The 12,981-nt window shown below is 56.4% G+C and overlaps 1 protein-coding gene across 6 annotated transcripts; it reads right to left on the bottom strand.

Moving 5' to 3' along the window:
- Nucleotides 1-2,393: 2,393 nt before the first annotated feature.
- Nucleotides 2,394-12,615, bottom strand: CLN6 (CLN6 transmembrane ER protein; the record flags this gene model as incomplete). 6 transcript variants are annotated; one of them, XM_082321449.1, is made up of 11 exons in its annotated part: nt 2,394-2,753; nt 3,972-4,094; nt 5,548-5,603; nt 5,718-5,906; nt 7,960-8,058; nt 8,833-8,947; nt 10,510-10,714; nt 11,211-11,445; nt 11,528-11,698; nt 11,828-12,075; nt 12,528-12,615. In XM_082321449.1, 7 exons carry the CDS (start codon nt 10,581-10,583, stop codon nt 2,465-2,467), a joined length of 945 nt encoding a protein of 314 aa, XP_082177575.1. In that variant the 3' UTR covers nt 2,394-2,464. The 6 variants fall into 6 exon arrangements, with proteins under 6 accessions (XP_082177575.1, XP_082177574.1, XP_082177576.1 ...); XM_082321448.1 differs by having other exon boundaries at nt 12,523-12,601; XM_082321450.1 differs by lacking the exon at nt 12,528-12,615 and having other exon boundaries at nt 11,211-11,423; nt 11,828-12,219.
- Nucleotides 12,616-12,981: the final 366 nt, after the last annotated feature.

Here is a 12,981-nt window from a genome sequence, read left to right on the forward strand (position 1 = left end):
GACATGGGGAAGGAGAAGGAGAGAAAGAAAAACAAAACAGCTTGAAAATCTGGAAGAGGGGAGCGGGCGTGAGTGGTTTGTACCAGCCGAAAAGCTTCACTCACCATTATTTTGGGGGCCCTCCTTGTCTTTTACGCTGCCCGTCGGGCTCAGAGGCGTCTGCTGCTACTTTTTCTATTCGATTAAGGGCTAAAGTCCGCCAGCCCAGGGTGGAGCGCGGCCGGGCTGTAATAAATACCCCGCTGCTATGGCTACGCGACCTGATCTGTGCTGGGGCTGGATCCCGCTGCCAGCACGGCTCCTGCTCACACGCCGTGGGGCGAAGGGCTCTCCCCAGCCTGCCCGAAGCCCTGGGGCTCTGGACAGGACCCCGAGCAGCGATGCTGTCAGGGGAGCGGGGCAAGAGCTTCCCTCGGTCGGGGTTTAAGGGTGTTTGGGGTCGGGCTGGATGGAGATGAGCTGGTTGAACACAGAAGGTTTGATAATCTCAAATAGCTGCACACCTTGCGCTCAGCTTAGCTGCTGGGAGACAAATCCAGCCCCGCTGGTATCTGCTGAGGCCGCTGGGGAAGGGTGCGGGGGGATTTACAGCTTTGCAGTTTGCTGCTGGAGGGGTTTTGCAGGAGAAGGAGTTGATTTGGGCTTTGCAGGTCCTGGCTGAGCTCGGTGCGGGGTTTCGGGCATCACTGGCAATGTCGCTGGGCTTGCAGGGCCAGGGGGTTCAGACGTGCCCCCTGCAAACACGGTGGAGCTGGGACATTGCAGACGGGCTGACAGGAGAAAGGATTTTTGAGATGGTTTAAAAAACTCCCTATTGTCTGAGTATTTATTTATTATCATTTACTTAGTTAGATCTGCTTGGGAGCAAACAGCCTCCAGGACTGCCAGGTCTCCTTGCAGCCCTTGTCTGGGGCTCAGAAGGGGGAGAGGGGGGAGGCGATGCTGGGGGAGGGGGGGGCTGCAGTGGGCGTTGGAGCCTGGGTGCCTGGGGGAGGCAGGGCCCCCAGCTGCTGCGGACCGGCCCAAACGGCCGTGTTTGCTCAGATCTGGTCCCTTCCAGCGCTATGCTTCTGCCACTCCGTTGGCATTCGAGCCATTGAAAAGCAAGTATTACACATGGAAACGCTGAACAAAATCTGCAATTTTGTCCTGTCCCATCCTCCGCAAAAAAAGCCGAGCCAGCAGCTCGCCCTGGTGCTCGTGGATGTGGGATGGGCGATGATGCTCTGCCTCTCTGGATCTGCCGGTGCTTGAAGTATCCCGAAAGAAACCCAGCGGCTGCGCGGGCACGGCTAGCACGTGTGCGGGGGGCGAAGTACCCGATGCCAGGCTGTTGCTGAGATCTAGACCCAAGAACAAAATATTCAGTGGCCATAGTGACCACTATAGCATGGACCAGACCCTTCCCAGGGTGGGAACCTGACCAGGGAGGGGACCGGACCCCTTCAGGGTCCTTAAATCTCATGGGATAAAGGTTCTCCCTTCAAAGAAGAGAGCTGCTTCAGGAAGCAACGCGAGTCACTCAGCTTTTACTAAATGTTTTTATTCAGCAGGTTTCACTAATAGCTTTTTTTCTTCTACCACTTGGACTCCATCACACAGGGCTCTCACAAATTTTACAGGCATAACCCATGGCAGGGATGCAGCTGGAGCTGCAGGGGCTCGGCTCCATCACCTGAAGCTGGATAAGCGGCGAGCGGGAGCAGAAGCTGCCGGCAGCGCAGACCCCACGCGAGCAGGGCCGATGCCGGAGCTCAGCCCCTGCCTGATGCTCTTTTTGGGCTGCATTTGTGAGGAATTGGCCCTTCTGGCTCTGCCGCCAGCCAGGCCCTTCCCGCACCGCGCCGGCGCTCAGCAGCGAGGGCTTAACCCCGGCGCTGATGGCTGGGGCCGGGGAGGGCTCCCCGGGGAGGCACGGCCGAGCAGACCCGCCGTGCAGATCCAAGGTAGGGCAGCTCAGCCCCTTCCCAGCGCATTTCCTCAGCTGGGAGCAGCGGATACATCTCCGTGCCAAGAGCCGGGGAGGGTGAGAGCGCTCCGACTTCCCAGCACGCATTCCCGTTAAAGGCTGGGATGCTCTCGGGGGGGCGGCGAGGGTGGGATGTGGGTTCACCGGTGGCGTGGACCACCGCGGGGCTGGGATGCTGCACCCCTGCTCTGATACAGGAGGGACTGGGTGCTGTCCCGTAAGCACCCAAAAAAAGTCCAGCACGGATCTGCGTTGCGCAATTGCAAGGGCTGGGCGGTGCGAAGCCGGGGCGGCTCCCCCGCCGCGGCCCTGCCTCTACAGCGTGAAGTCGCAAAGACTTATCTTTCCCTTTTGCTCGAACACCCCCTCCCCAGCTAGGTCTCGTTAATGCACGATACGTCTTGCAGCTAATGTTGGTCAGGAATTTATTTGAAATACATCTACATTAGAAAAACTAGATTTATTTTTCTTCTAATCACTCTAAAATATCAAAACTTATAAACTTTCCTTTGCTGCATGGAGGTTGTTCATGTGCAGGGTGTAAAACGCCCACGGCTCGGGGATATAGATCACGCCAGGGTACTTCTTCCTGAGAATCTTGTCATTCCACAGCCAAACCACCCAAACAGCAATGAGGACCAGTGTTATGATGAAGGAGTAGAAGAGAAAAAGCCCATTGCTGTCCAGGACGAGTCCTTTGCGTTTCTGGTGCATCACTAAAGCCATCATGGCAAAGAAAGTGAAAATGTAGAGGATGAAAATCTGACCTTCCGTCACGAGATACCTACAAAGCAAAAAACCCCGTTAGTGCCCCCGGGAGAAAGCACTGCGCGGCGGCAGCCCCAGCGCGGCCAGCTCTACCTGGGGCGAGCGTCTCCCCCTTCTCCCTCCTCTACAGCCAAAGGAAGCCGTGCTGCTTTCTACGGCCAGCTTTTACGCTGTGATTTGTTTTCACGTTTCGTATCAGTAATTTAACAACTGAGCTATGGGCTTCATTAAGAGAACGGGTAAAGAAACACGCACCCAGTATGGGATCTGAAAGGTGCTGGGCTCAGTTTGTGAATGGGATGCTTAACGGCAAAACCAAAGCCAGACTCTGGCTCCAACCCGTGGATGTTTTGCTCATTTAGTCCAAAAATCCACTGCTCGCCCTGTGCTGTACCTGGCAGCGGCCGGTCCGGAGCGGGCCTTAGGGAACGGGAATTACACTCCCTGGTTCTTAAATCGCTAGCACACGAACTGCAGAGATTCACGCTGATATATTTAAAGGAAGTGCAATGGGGTAACTGGGAACTAACCAAATCTTCCTGATGATTTTGGCTATCAAAAATTAATTTACTGTATAAAAACAGTCTCAGCAGGGGGCAAAGCCACGGGCAAGAGAGAACATCATCTCTGAAGATGAATGAAAAGTTGTTTGGCTGCCATCAGGGAAACTGTTTGGGAAGATGAGGCTAATGAAAATGGGAAATAAATAAGACCTCTCTCAAAAGGCTATTTGGACCCGCAGGGCGAGCCGAGGAGGCAGCATCTGAGCATCACGCAGGCGGCCTGGGCTCTGTGTGAAATCCCAGGACAAGTGGTGAGAGCATCCCACTGCCACCAGCAACCTGAGACCAGGCAGACGCCCTGCAGGCACCGGGTGACCGCCCCAAAATCGTCGAGGAACTGCGACAGCGCAGCAAACAGCAGCCTTTGAAGGGGGGCAGACAGCAAGCGCTGCAGAGGCTGGAAGCCGGAGCTCCAGCAGTAACAACGTGACTGACAGGGTGGTTGAAGAAGCACCCCAAGCCGGGACAGGGGTGCTGATGAGTGACCCTGAAGTTGTCCCAAATTGCAAAGGCTCAAGTGGCTGCAAATTCCAACCAGATTTGATTTGATTTTCCAGACCTGCAGAGCAGAAGCTGCAAGGTCTGGCCTGGGGAACAGGGAACAGGGAGCTGCTGCCTGCGGTGCTCCCACTTCGTCCCTCGCCCACCCAGAGCAGACAGAAGCCACTTACCAGTAATAAAGGCTGCTGGGCCCCATCAGAAGCAAGGCAGGCACTGGCATCCTGCTCTCCTCTTCAACAGGGGTGAAGCAGCCGGTGAAATATATAAAGAGTATCAGGAAAAAAGGGATGTACCTGCAAACAGAAACAACACACGGATCGGTGGTGAGACCCTGGGATGTGTTTAAACCCCTCCAATCCAAACCACGCGCATAGGCAATTCCTATGCCGAGCCTGTGAAGTAATTTGGTGAAAGAGCAGCAGCAGAGGCCGCCCAGCCCGCTCTGGCCACACGTGCTCGGGCGGGTGAAGCAGTGGGTCACTGGGACGTGGGGTCCCGCGGTGCCAGTCAGGGCATCGCCTCTCTGCCAGCGTCACAGCCCTCGCGACGAGATTACCGCTGCGTCCAAGGAGGGACGAAGGGCTGGCGGTGCCTGGTGCAGGGCTGGTCTGTGTCCTGCCTGCACCGAGCGCTCCTGCAGATAATGAGTCTTCTGGGGCTCTCGCAGGAAAAGCCCAAGTTTGCCGATTAAGTCAAAGGCTGGGCTCAAGTGCTCGGTCCAACAATTGCATTTGTTACGCTCCCAGGCTCTAAGAGGCTGTTTAAGAGCATTGTGTCCAGTTAAAAGCTGAACTGCAGGAAAGCAGGATGTGGACCAAGCTTTCAACAACCTAACAGAGCCCTTTTCTCTTTAAAAGAATGGGATTTGCTTGCTTCGCAGAACTCAAAGAACAGCAAATAAACTGGGAAGGCTTGATGGGGGAGAGATTTCCCTCTGTGCTCAGAGAGGTCTCAGGATTATCCGGCAGCGGATGAAGGGCCAGACCGTCCTCTCTGGAGTCTTCGGCGCAGGCAGGGCAGGACGCAGGACAGTCTGCGGCAGCGGGTGCTGCTCGCACGGGCGGGAGGGTGCTGACGGGACCTGCCGCTGGGTCAGCAAGCACAGCCACGCCGGCTGAAGCACACTGTCCAGCTGGAACGAGCATTTCTAGGGTCGGCTTGGGGTGATGGCGCTGAAATCAGGCCCTAACTGAGCTCCCTGGACCACCGTGGCCAAACGGTCTCTGTTACTGGGCCGCACCGGTCTGGCTACGCGAGCAACCCTTCCCTCTCACCGGGGGGCACTAAATGGATGCACGGTAAAGGAGGGGAGCGAGCAAAGGGCCAGAGAGAGCAGGCAGAGCTGGGTTGCTTTGGGGTCAGCTTCCAGAGGAGCAAAAATGCAGGTGGTGACAGCCAAGGGGTCTGCGGAGCCCTCAGACCTGCACCGTAACCCGTCTCTTCACCTGGGTATCCCGCGGGAGGTGGCCGAGGGGCGAGAACAGATGAGCTGTTCCTCTGGCCCCTGCGGCTGTTGAACAACTGCCACGTCCCAGAAATATCACTGAGACAGAGACAAAGCTAGGGGGAATGGGTGATTTTCCAAGGGAGCGATCCACTGTAATCACACTGGCTATGAGAACATTATCCCCAGCCAGCTGTCATCAGCTGCATTTTATTTTTTTACATATTAAGCTATGATCAGATCAGATCTGCCCTCCCTTGCATTATGTTCTGAGGCCGCTAGATAGACTGTAAATTGCTTACCACATCGAATGACCTAAATATTCATCGTAGTAGTACAGCAGCTCAAAGGAATCAATCTGCAATGCAATGAAAAGAGATTTAAGAGGGCAGAGGGAACAGGACGCTATTAAATAAGAAGAAGCAATTAATATTTTTTTTTTAAGTGCTTGTATAAAACCCTGCCTCTTTACCAGTGTCTCTGGCTTCAGGTTCTTGATGATGGGATTCTCTCTTACAGACAGATGGTGCTGGTAGCCACTGAAAATCAGGCGATGGTTTACGGAGTCTCCGACCAAGTGGATGCTGGCTCCCATGACAAACATGATGATGCTGACGTAGACCATTGATCTCGGTAAGGTCTTGGGGGATCTCTCGATGAGCTAAAACCACAGAGACGTGTTGAACAGCGAGGAGGTACCAACAGAGACACGCAGCAAGTTCTGCCCTCTCTGACTTTACGGTGCTTTGCAAAAATCCTCTAAACCCAAGCAGGGGCTTGCAGAAAGCTGCAGGTTGTGCTGCCGTAGCGGGTGCGAGCTGCTGCCTGCGACGGCCGGCGCCCCGCCGGGGGAAACACGTCGTCCTCCCGGGGAAAGCGGTGCGACCGCACCAGAACGAACTTCCCTGATGGCAGCTGCTTTCCCTAAACGCGTCTCAGACACATTTCCCACCAGACTACGTGGTTTTCAGGGTCGAGCACACACTTTATCCCTGTTTGCAACAACAAAACCACATTTTTTTGCCCTTGTTAAACCTTTCTGCAAAGCAGCACCCTTAACCTGAGTCAATGCTTAGGCCGGACCAGCGATCCAGTACTAATATAGTACTCAAAGCAATTTCTTCACCAGATGTGGTCGAAACCGATGAATGAGAAACAAAAAGGCAGCTGCTTTCTCTGGCTGCTCTGCTGAGCGGCTCTGCAAGGCTGGCTGTGCCCTCCAGCGGCAGGAGAGCCGCCGGCAGCGCTCCGGCTGCCCACGCACTTCGCTCCCCTGCCTGAGACACTTGCTCCTTTATAATTCTCCCCTGGATGATTTTCAAAGGACGCTTGTTGAACTGTTTGGGTTTTTGGTTTTTTTTTTCCTTTCTTCCTAATGGAATCAGACTCACCTCCCTCTGATTTGCTTCTAAAGAGGAAGCTGCATTTAAACCCATATCTAGAAATATCTAATTACCAGCAGAACCGGTTGAGGCAGCCTCTTGAACACCGGCTTTAGTGATGAGCATTCCCTGTACCATCTCGTGGTCTGCTTAGGTCCGGGTGGAGGCAGGCAGGGGAGGCTGGCGGGGAGCCCGGGGCTACTCAGAGCCTGGGGCGACCTGGGGCCACCTTCGCCTCCCATCTCCCTGCTGCCAAATCAGCTTTGCAGCCCTTCATAAACAGCGAAAAGCTCCTTATTTGTATTTCATTTTGAGGCTTAACTTTCCCTTTCTCTGTAACTCCTGTATGAACGTCAGAGGGGTCAGAGAGGACGAGGAGAGCAAAAGGGCCTCGTCTGATGGAAAAGGACGGTGGGACACGTCCTTCGAGGGGACACTGGGCAAAAGAAATGCACCCTGAATAACAAATGGATTTTTTTCTGTGGACCAACCCTTCATGCGGTGCTGCCAGGGAAGGCCAAGACTGCAAATTTTAACCTGATGAGTACCCAGCCTGCAGAAATCGGCTGTGTCAGACTATGACGGGCCAGACCAAGCTTCAGAGCTTCCACATTCCCCAAAGGACCGGATCCTGAATATTCCTTTTTGGCCACACCGGCATTTAAAATCTCCCAGACAGACTCAGGAGAGAGAATCATTTACATCTTAGGAAATAATTCAATTTCTAGCTAATGAAGGTTAAAATAGATTTATAATTGCTTTCTCCTATCTTCTGGCTGCGAAGTGTTTAATATAAGAAGATTTCTAATGACATGACAGTCTTTAACCTCATAAATGGTTTACACGATCCAGCGGCTGGCAGCTGAAGCAAGATAAATTCAAGCTAAAGATACAATTCTAATGTCAAAGAGCAAGTGAGCTCTGAACAATTTAGAAAATCTACTATAGTTCCAGCTGTCTCATAAGGTCTTTTAAGTCACGGATGGATGTTGTCTTAAAAATAGGCTTTGGCTCAGCCAGGGAGAGGGCTCTGACGACTCCTGGATCCAGAGTTCCCGGGGGAAGCGATTTGCTTTGTATATGCGGGAAATTGAGCGGGATTAAGCTGGGCCCTGCCTTGCTCTTTAAAAGGCGGCATCACAAATTCTTTCTGGCGTGGCAAAGCTCCAACGTACGGCAGGGCCGCCCCACTTGCGGGAGTTTGTGCCTAACCAGCATTTGTTCAACAAGTTCCTAACAAACTCTTAGCCTTTACAAAACTGTATTGTTTGCCCTGTTTTTACAACCGGTACTATTAAAAAAAAAAAATAGCACCTGCACCTCGAGGTTTACCTTTAGCAGAAGAAACGGTGTGATAACATTGTAAGCCATGTGGAAATAATCTCCAGCACTCGGTTTGTTTAGAGGAAACCACTCCAAAGGTAGGATTATCTGAGGAGGGGGAGGAAAAAAAGCCCATCAGTATCTCCTCACCGCCCAGCTCGCGATTACAGCCCCGTCACTGGCCGAAAGACAGGCAGAGAGAGAATCCTTGCTTTGGCCTGCTGCTGCTTGCTAATGGCCAGCTTGACTTCCCGTAGCTGCTAGGAACGAAGCTGGGCAGCACTTCTTGCAGTAAGCATCCCTAAAAGCGCAATCTGGAAGCGGGTGCTAAAGGCACAGCGTATTTACATCTCAGCCGTTCGCTCCCGCAGCGCTGCCCAGAGCTGATGCCGTGAAGTTGTGCGGCCAAGCGAGCGAGCAAGGCGTTCGGGAGTCCCGCAGCAGTGGATCTCCGTTAACCCTCTGCCATGTGCAGACGCCAGCAATAAAAAATTACATTTGAGGGTAACGGCCACTTCTGCCCTGCCCTACCCGGAGAGCAGAAGCCCCAAGCTCTGGAGATACCGGCAAGGTATGGGGAAGAGCAGCAGGAACCTCTCCAGGTAACTTTTGTTATGGAAACATGAAGTTGTGGGATAGACGACATGGACCGAATTTCCCAGATGCCTTCCCCGTGACTGGAGCAACGCGCTTGGTACCAGCTACTCACACCAGCACGTGGCAGCGGTCCTGGTCTCAAGGACAGCTCCTCAAGGGCGTCCCTTTGGTGTAGAAAACAGCCCGTGGGTCTACAGGGGACCACCACGGCTCTGCCCGCCCCGTCCTCCACCCTAAATAAGTTGAGCGCAAGCAAAGCAGCGGGCCTGCCTCTGCCACACTCACCATCGCGATGGGACGCCCGAAGTCCAGCACCCAGTTCTGCAGCGTGAAGTAGAACCACAGATCAAAATGAAACGGGGAGGTCTTGAAGGTGTCCTCGTTCTTGACCACTCCATGCCTACAGATGACAGAAGCGACAGCGTCAGCCTTAAGTCATATAACAGGTCTCCGAGAAGGCAGGGAGCAGACTCCAGGTCTGCATCCCCACCCAAAACCCACGCTTCTCTGGCTGCCGGCGCGTCTCCGGGCTTTGGGATCTGTGGAATAACAACAAAGTTGAGAGGCCAAAGAGAGCAGGAGGCAAAGCGTTGTTAATAAAAACTGGCGCATCCCCGTAAGAAGACTCTTCCTGGCCGAGGAGTGAGCTCAAAAGCAGGATGAAAAGCTTAAGTGCTGAATTAAGTGCAACTATTTTTAACTTTTGCATGACAAAGCAAAATTTGACTCCCATGGCACTTGTGCTGAACGCTAAAAATGCATGGATGCCTGGTGGTACTCAAGCACAGGGATGCTCTGGATGCACTATTGCCTTTATCTTCCACTCTGAAGTTTCTCCTCTTCTGCCTCGGCAGAGCAAGGCCTGATCCAACCCCACTGAAGTCTTTCCATCAAACAAATAACCCCCCAGCACCACCGGACCTTCACCGCCCTACGGGAAAAGCGGATGAATCGCTCTCCTGTGGTGCTGAGACCAGAACGGCGTGAACAGGATCAGCCATGAGGTTGTGCTACCTGAGCCCAAGGTCCAAACCCGATGGATGGAGGAAGAGGATGGCGGTACCCTGGACAAGTCGGGGTGCCCTGGGTGAGCCGGGAGAGCTGCGGCTCCCTGGAAGGGGCCGTCGAAGCCTGGGCCAGCCGGGGTTCCCGGACCAGCGGGGGTAACCCAGGTAAGCCAGGATGCCCTGGACAAGGCTGCGGTGCCACGACCGAGCCGCGGAACCCTACGCGAAGCCGGGGGACCCCGACCCTCCGGGATACCCTGGACAACCGCAGCATCCCGGACGGGGCGGGGGTACCGCGGACGGGGCCGGGGGGCTCGGGAGGGGCTGGGGGGGCTGCCTGGGGCTGGGGACCCCCGGGGAACGAAGCGGGGCTCCCGTCCCCGTCCCCCCCCCGCCGCCCCCGGCCCCGCCGCTCACCTGCCCGGGTAGAGCGGCCCGGCGGCCTGCGGGGAGCCCGGGGCCGCCGCCGGGAACGGCCGCCGCCGCGCCGCGCCCTGCATCCGCCCGCCCGGGCCCGGGCCCGGCTGCTCCCGGCCGCGATCGTCCCGGCCCCGCTCCGCCCGGGCCCCGCCTCGGCGCCGGGGGACGAGCGGCGGCTGCGCGGCCGGGGGGGGGCGGCGGGGCGGGGACAGCGCGGCCCGGCCCGGCCCGGCCCGGCTCGGCCTGGCTGAGCTCGGCCCAGCGTAGCCCGGCCCGGCCCAGCCCAGCCCAGCTCAGCCCAGCGCAGCGCGGCCCAGCTCAGCTCAGCTCAGCCCAGCCCAGCCCACCCCGGCCTTCCCCTCTCCGTGCTCTCCCCAGCTTATTTTATTTGCCTTCCCCTCTCCAAAGCACAAGCCTTTTGCTGTTTCTAAAACAGCAGAAAAGGAGAAAGACGATCTTCAACTCCTAAATTGCTCTTTCGATGGAAAGCTCTCGGCCCCGATGTACAGCCACGCATCTCGATACGAGTCCTCACCTCGCCAAGAAAATGCGATTCAGAGGTGAGAAAAGGCTGGCAGGGAACGACACAGAAAATGCAGCCCGTCCCATGCAAGCACTGCATCGTTTTAAGCCCGAGGTTTAATGGAAATAAGGTGGTGGAGCACAGCGTGGCTCTGCCGCAGATTTGGCTCATCGCCATGAGCAAATCACTACGTGTGGCAGGTCCCGTCTCCATTACCCTGGAACGAAATAACTTGTGTTCTGCACCCGCATGGCGTAAAGCAAACGGACATTATTACTCTGACGAGTCGGGAGACCCGGGGATGCCATGCTCTGTTCCCTCTCCCCCATTTTGCCTGGATAAATGGCATTGGGTCGGGACGACTCACGGGCAGTAAAAGTTGGAGGCAGGGAAGGATTTGCACCCCCCAGGACTTGTAGTTTAGGGTCTAAATCGGGAGATGCATCTGCATTTGAAACAAGCAGAGCTCCTCAGTGGAGATGCAGCTTCAGATGTGCTGCTGGTGAGGGGAAACGGGCATTTAACGTTTCTGACCCTGCTCCTGGGTGGTTTGAGGACTCTGAGGCTGAGCACGGCGGAGCTCAGGGGCTTACACACGCTCAGGCACCCTCAGGATCGGCTCTGAGCTGCAGTAACTACACCGACACGTTCCTGCCTCTGTTTCCGTGGCTGTGCACATCTCTCTTGTGGAGGTGGTAACCGGGGATAATCACCTGAAGCTGCGCCATAGCTTTCTGCTGAGGAAAGACCACAGTGAGCTGGACACACCGAAGTCGATGAGGCTCCGAGAAGCTGCAGAACAGAGAGCTCGGTCTCTCTGCTCAGCGCTGCTGCCAGGAGGGACGGTGGCAGCATCGGTGCTTCCTCACGGACCCTCTCTGCGCCGTTCATGCTAACCCACGAGGGAACGCGAGTGGTACCTGCAGCTTTTGTTGGAAAACAAAAATCCTTGAAAAGTGGAGGAGATCGTTGAGGTAATGGAGACAGGTTCCACTTAAACTTACCATGAACCCTGCTTGTCGCACTGTACCTTACATGCGTACGTGGCTGTTAAAAGCTGATCCTCCTTGACTGAACACCGTAGAGCTGACCGTGGCCTGACTCGCTTCCCTCTCGCCTCTCCAGGGCTCCTTTCGGCAACGCTGGCCGCGCAGCCGGGCCGCTGCTCCCATACATAATGCATGGCCCGGCCTGCACAAAACTTTCCACAAAGAGCAGCAGCTCCAGTTGCATGATTTTAAATTAACTATTAATACGGCTGATACCGTATCCCCTTGAAAACAATGGCACGCAACAGAAAGCGGCGCAGGTTGTGTATCACGTTACTTACCGTGGCCTTTATCGGTCTCATGTAGCTGGTCACAGCGTGGGGCACCTCCTGAAGGTCTCTGGGAGATGATCTGTGCAGAAGAAAGGAGAAGCGGCCAAGCAGGTGGGTTGCCTTTAGCTCTCGGTTAAGATGATACGCGTGCAGCGATGCTGGTAATGGCGTCCCTGAAACCAAGGACGAAGCTCCTGCGTGTGCTGAGGGTGTTGGGGTGGAGTCATGGCCAAGGCGATGAAAGCTGCTGGTCCCTTCTTTAAAAAAAGCAACAAACTGAACCAAACAAAACCAAACCCAACACAAATCAACCCAACCTAACCCAACCCAATCCAACCAACCTGATCCAACTGAACCAGTCCCAACCCAGCCCAACTGAAGCCAACTCAACCTAACCTAACCCAACCCAACCAGCCCAGCCCAACTGAACCAGACCCAACCCAGCCCAGCCCAACTGAACCCAACCCAGTCCAACTCAACCCAATCCAATCCAAGTGAACCAGACCCAACCCAACCCAGCCCAACCAAACCCAACCCAATCCAACCCAACCCAATCCAATCCAACTGAACCGGACCAAACCCAACCCAACTGAGCCCAACCCAGCTCAGGCCAGCCCAGCCCAACCCAACTCAACTCAGCCCAGCCCAGCCTAACCCAACCGAATCCAACCAAGCCAGCCCAACTCAACCCAGCCCAGCCCAACCCAACTGAAGCAGCGCCGGGAGGGCCCGGCCCAGCGCCAGGCCACCCGAGGAGGGCAGGGCAGGCCCGGGGAGGCCGTGCAGCCTCCGGCCGGACCGCGGGACCCGCGGCCCCGGGGGCGGGCGGGCAGCAGCGGGCTGCCCGGAGGACCGGAGCCGCGCCGGGGCCCTGTGCCGCCCGCCCCCCGGAACGTCCGTGCGCTGCCGCCGGTTGCCGGGGGGGAAGCGGGAAAGGGCGCGGCGCTTCCGGTGGCGCTTCCGGAGTGGGCGGCGGGGGCGGAGCGGCGGCGGACGCCCGTGCCCGCCGCGCCCCGGCAGGGCCCTTCCGGCGACCGGTAGCGGCGGGGCCCTCTGCGGCTGGCGGAGCGGCGCCGGGCCCGCTCCCTGCGCTGCCGCGCTCGGGGCCCCCCCCCGCGTCGGGCGGGCCGCGGGTTCGCGTCCCCGCTGCGGCGCCGCGGCGG

This window comes from Platalea leucorodia (assembly GCF_965183815.1).
Source record: "Platalea leucorodia genome assembly, chromosome: 9".
Taxonomy (NCBI): domain Eukaryota; kingdom Metazoa; phylum Chordata; class Aves; order Pelecaniformes; family Threskiornithidae; genus Platalea; species Platalea leucorodia.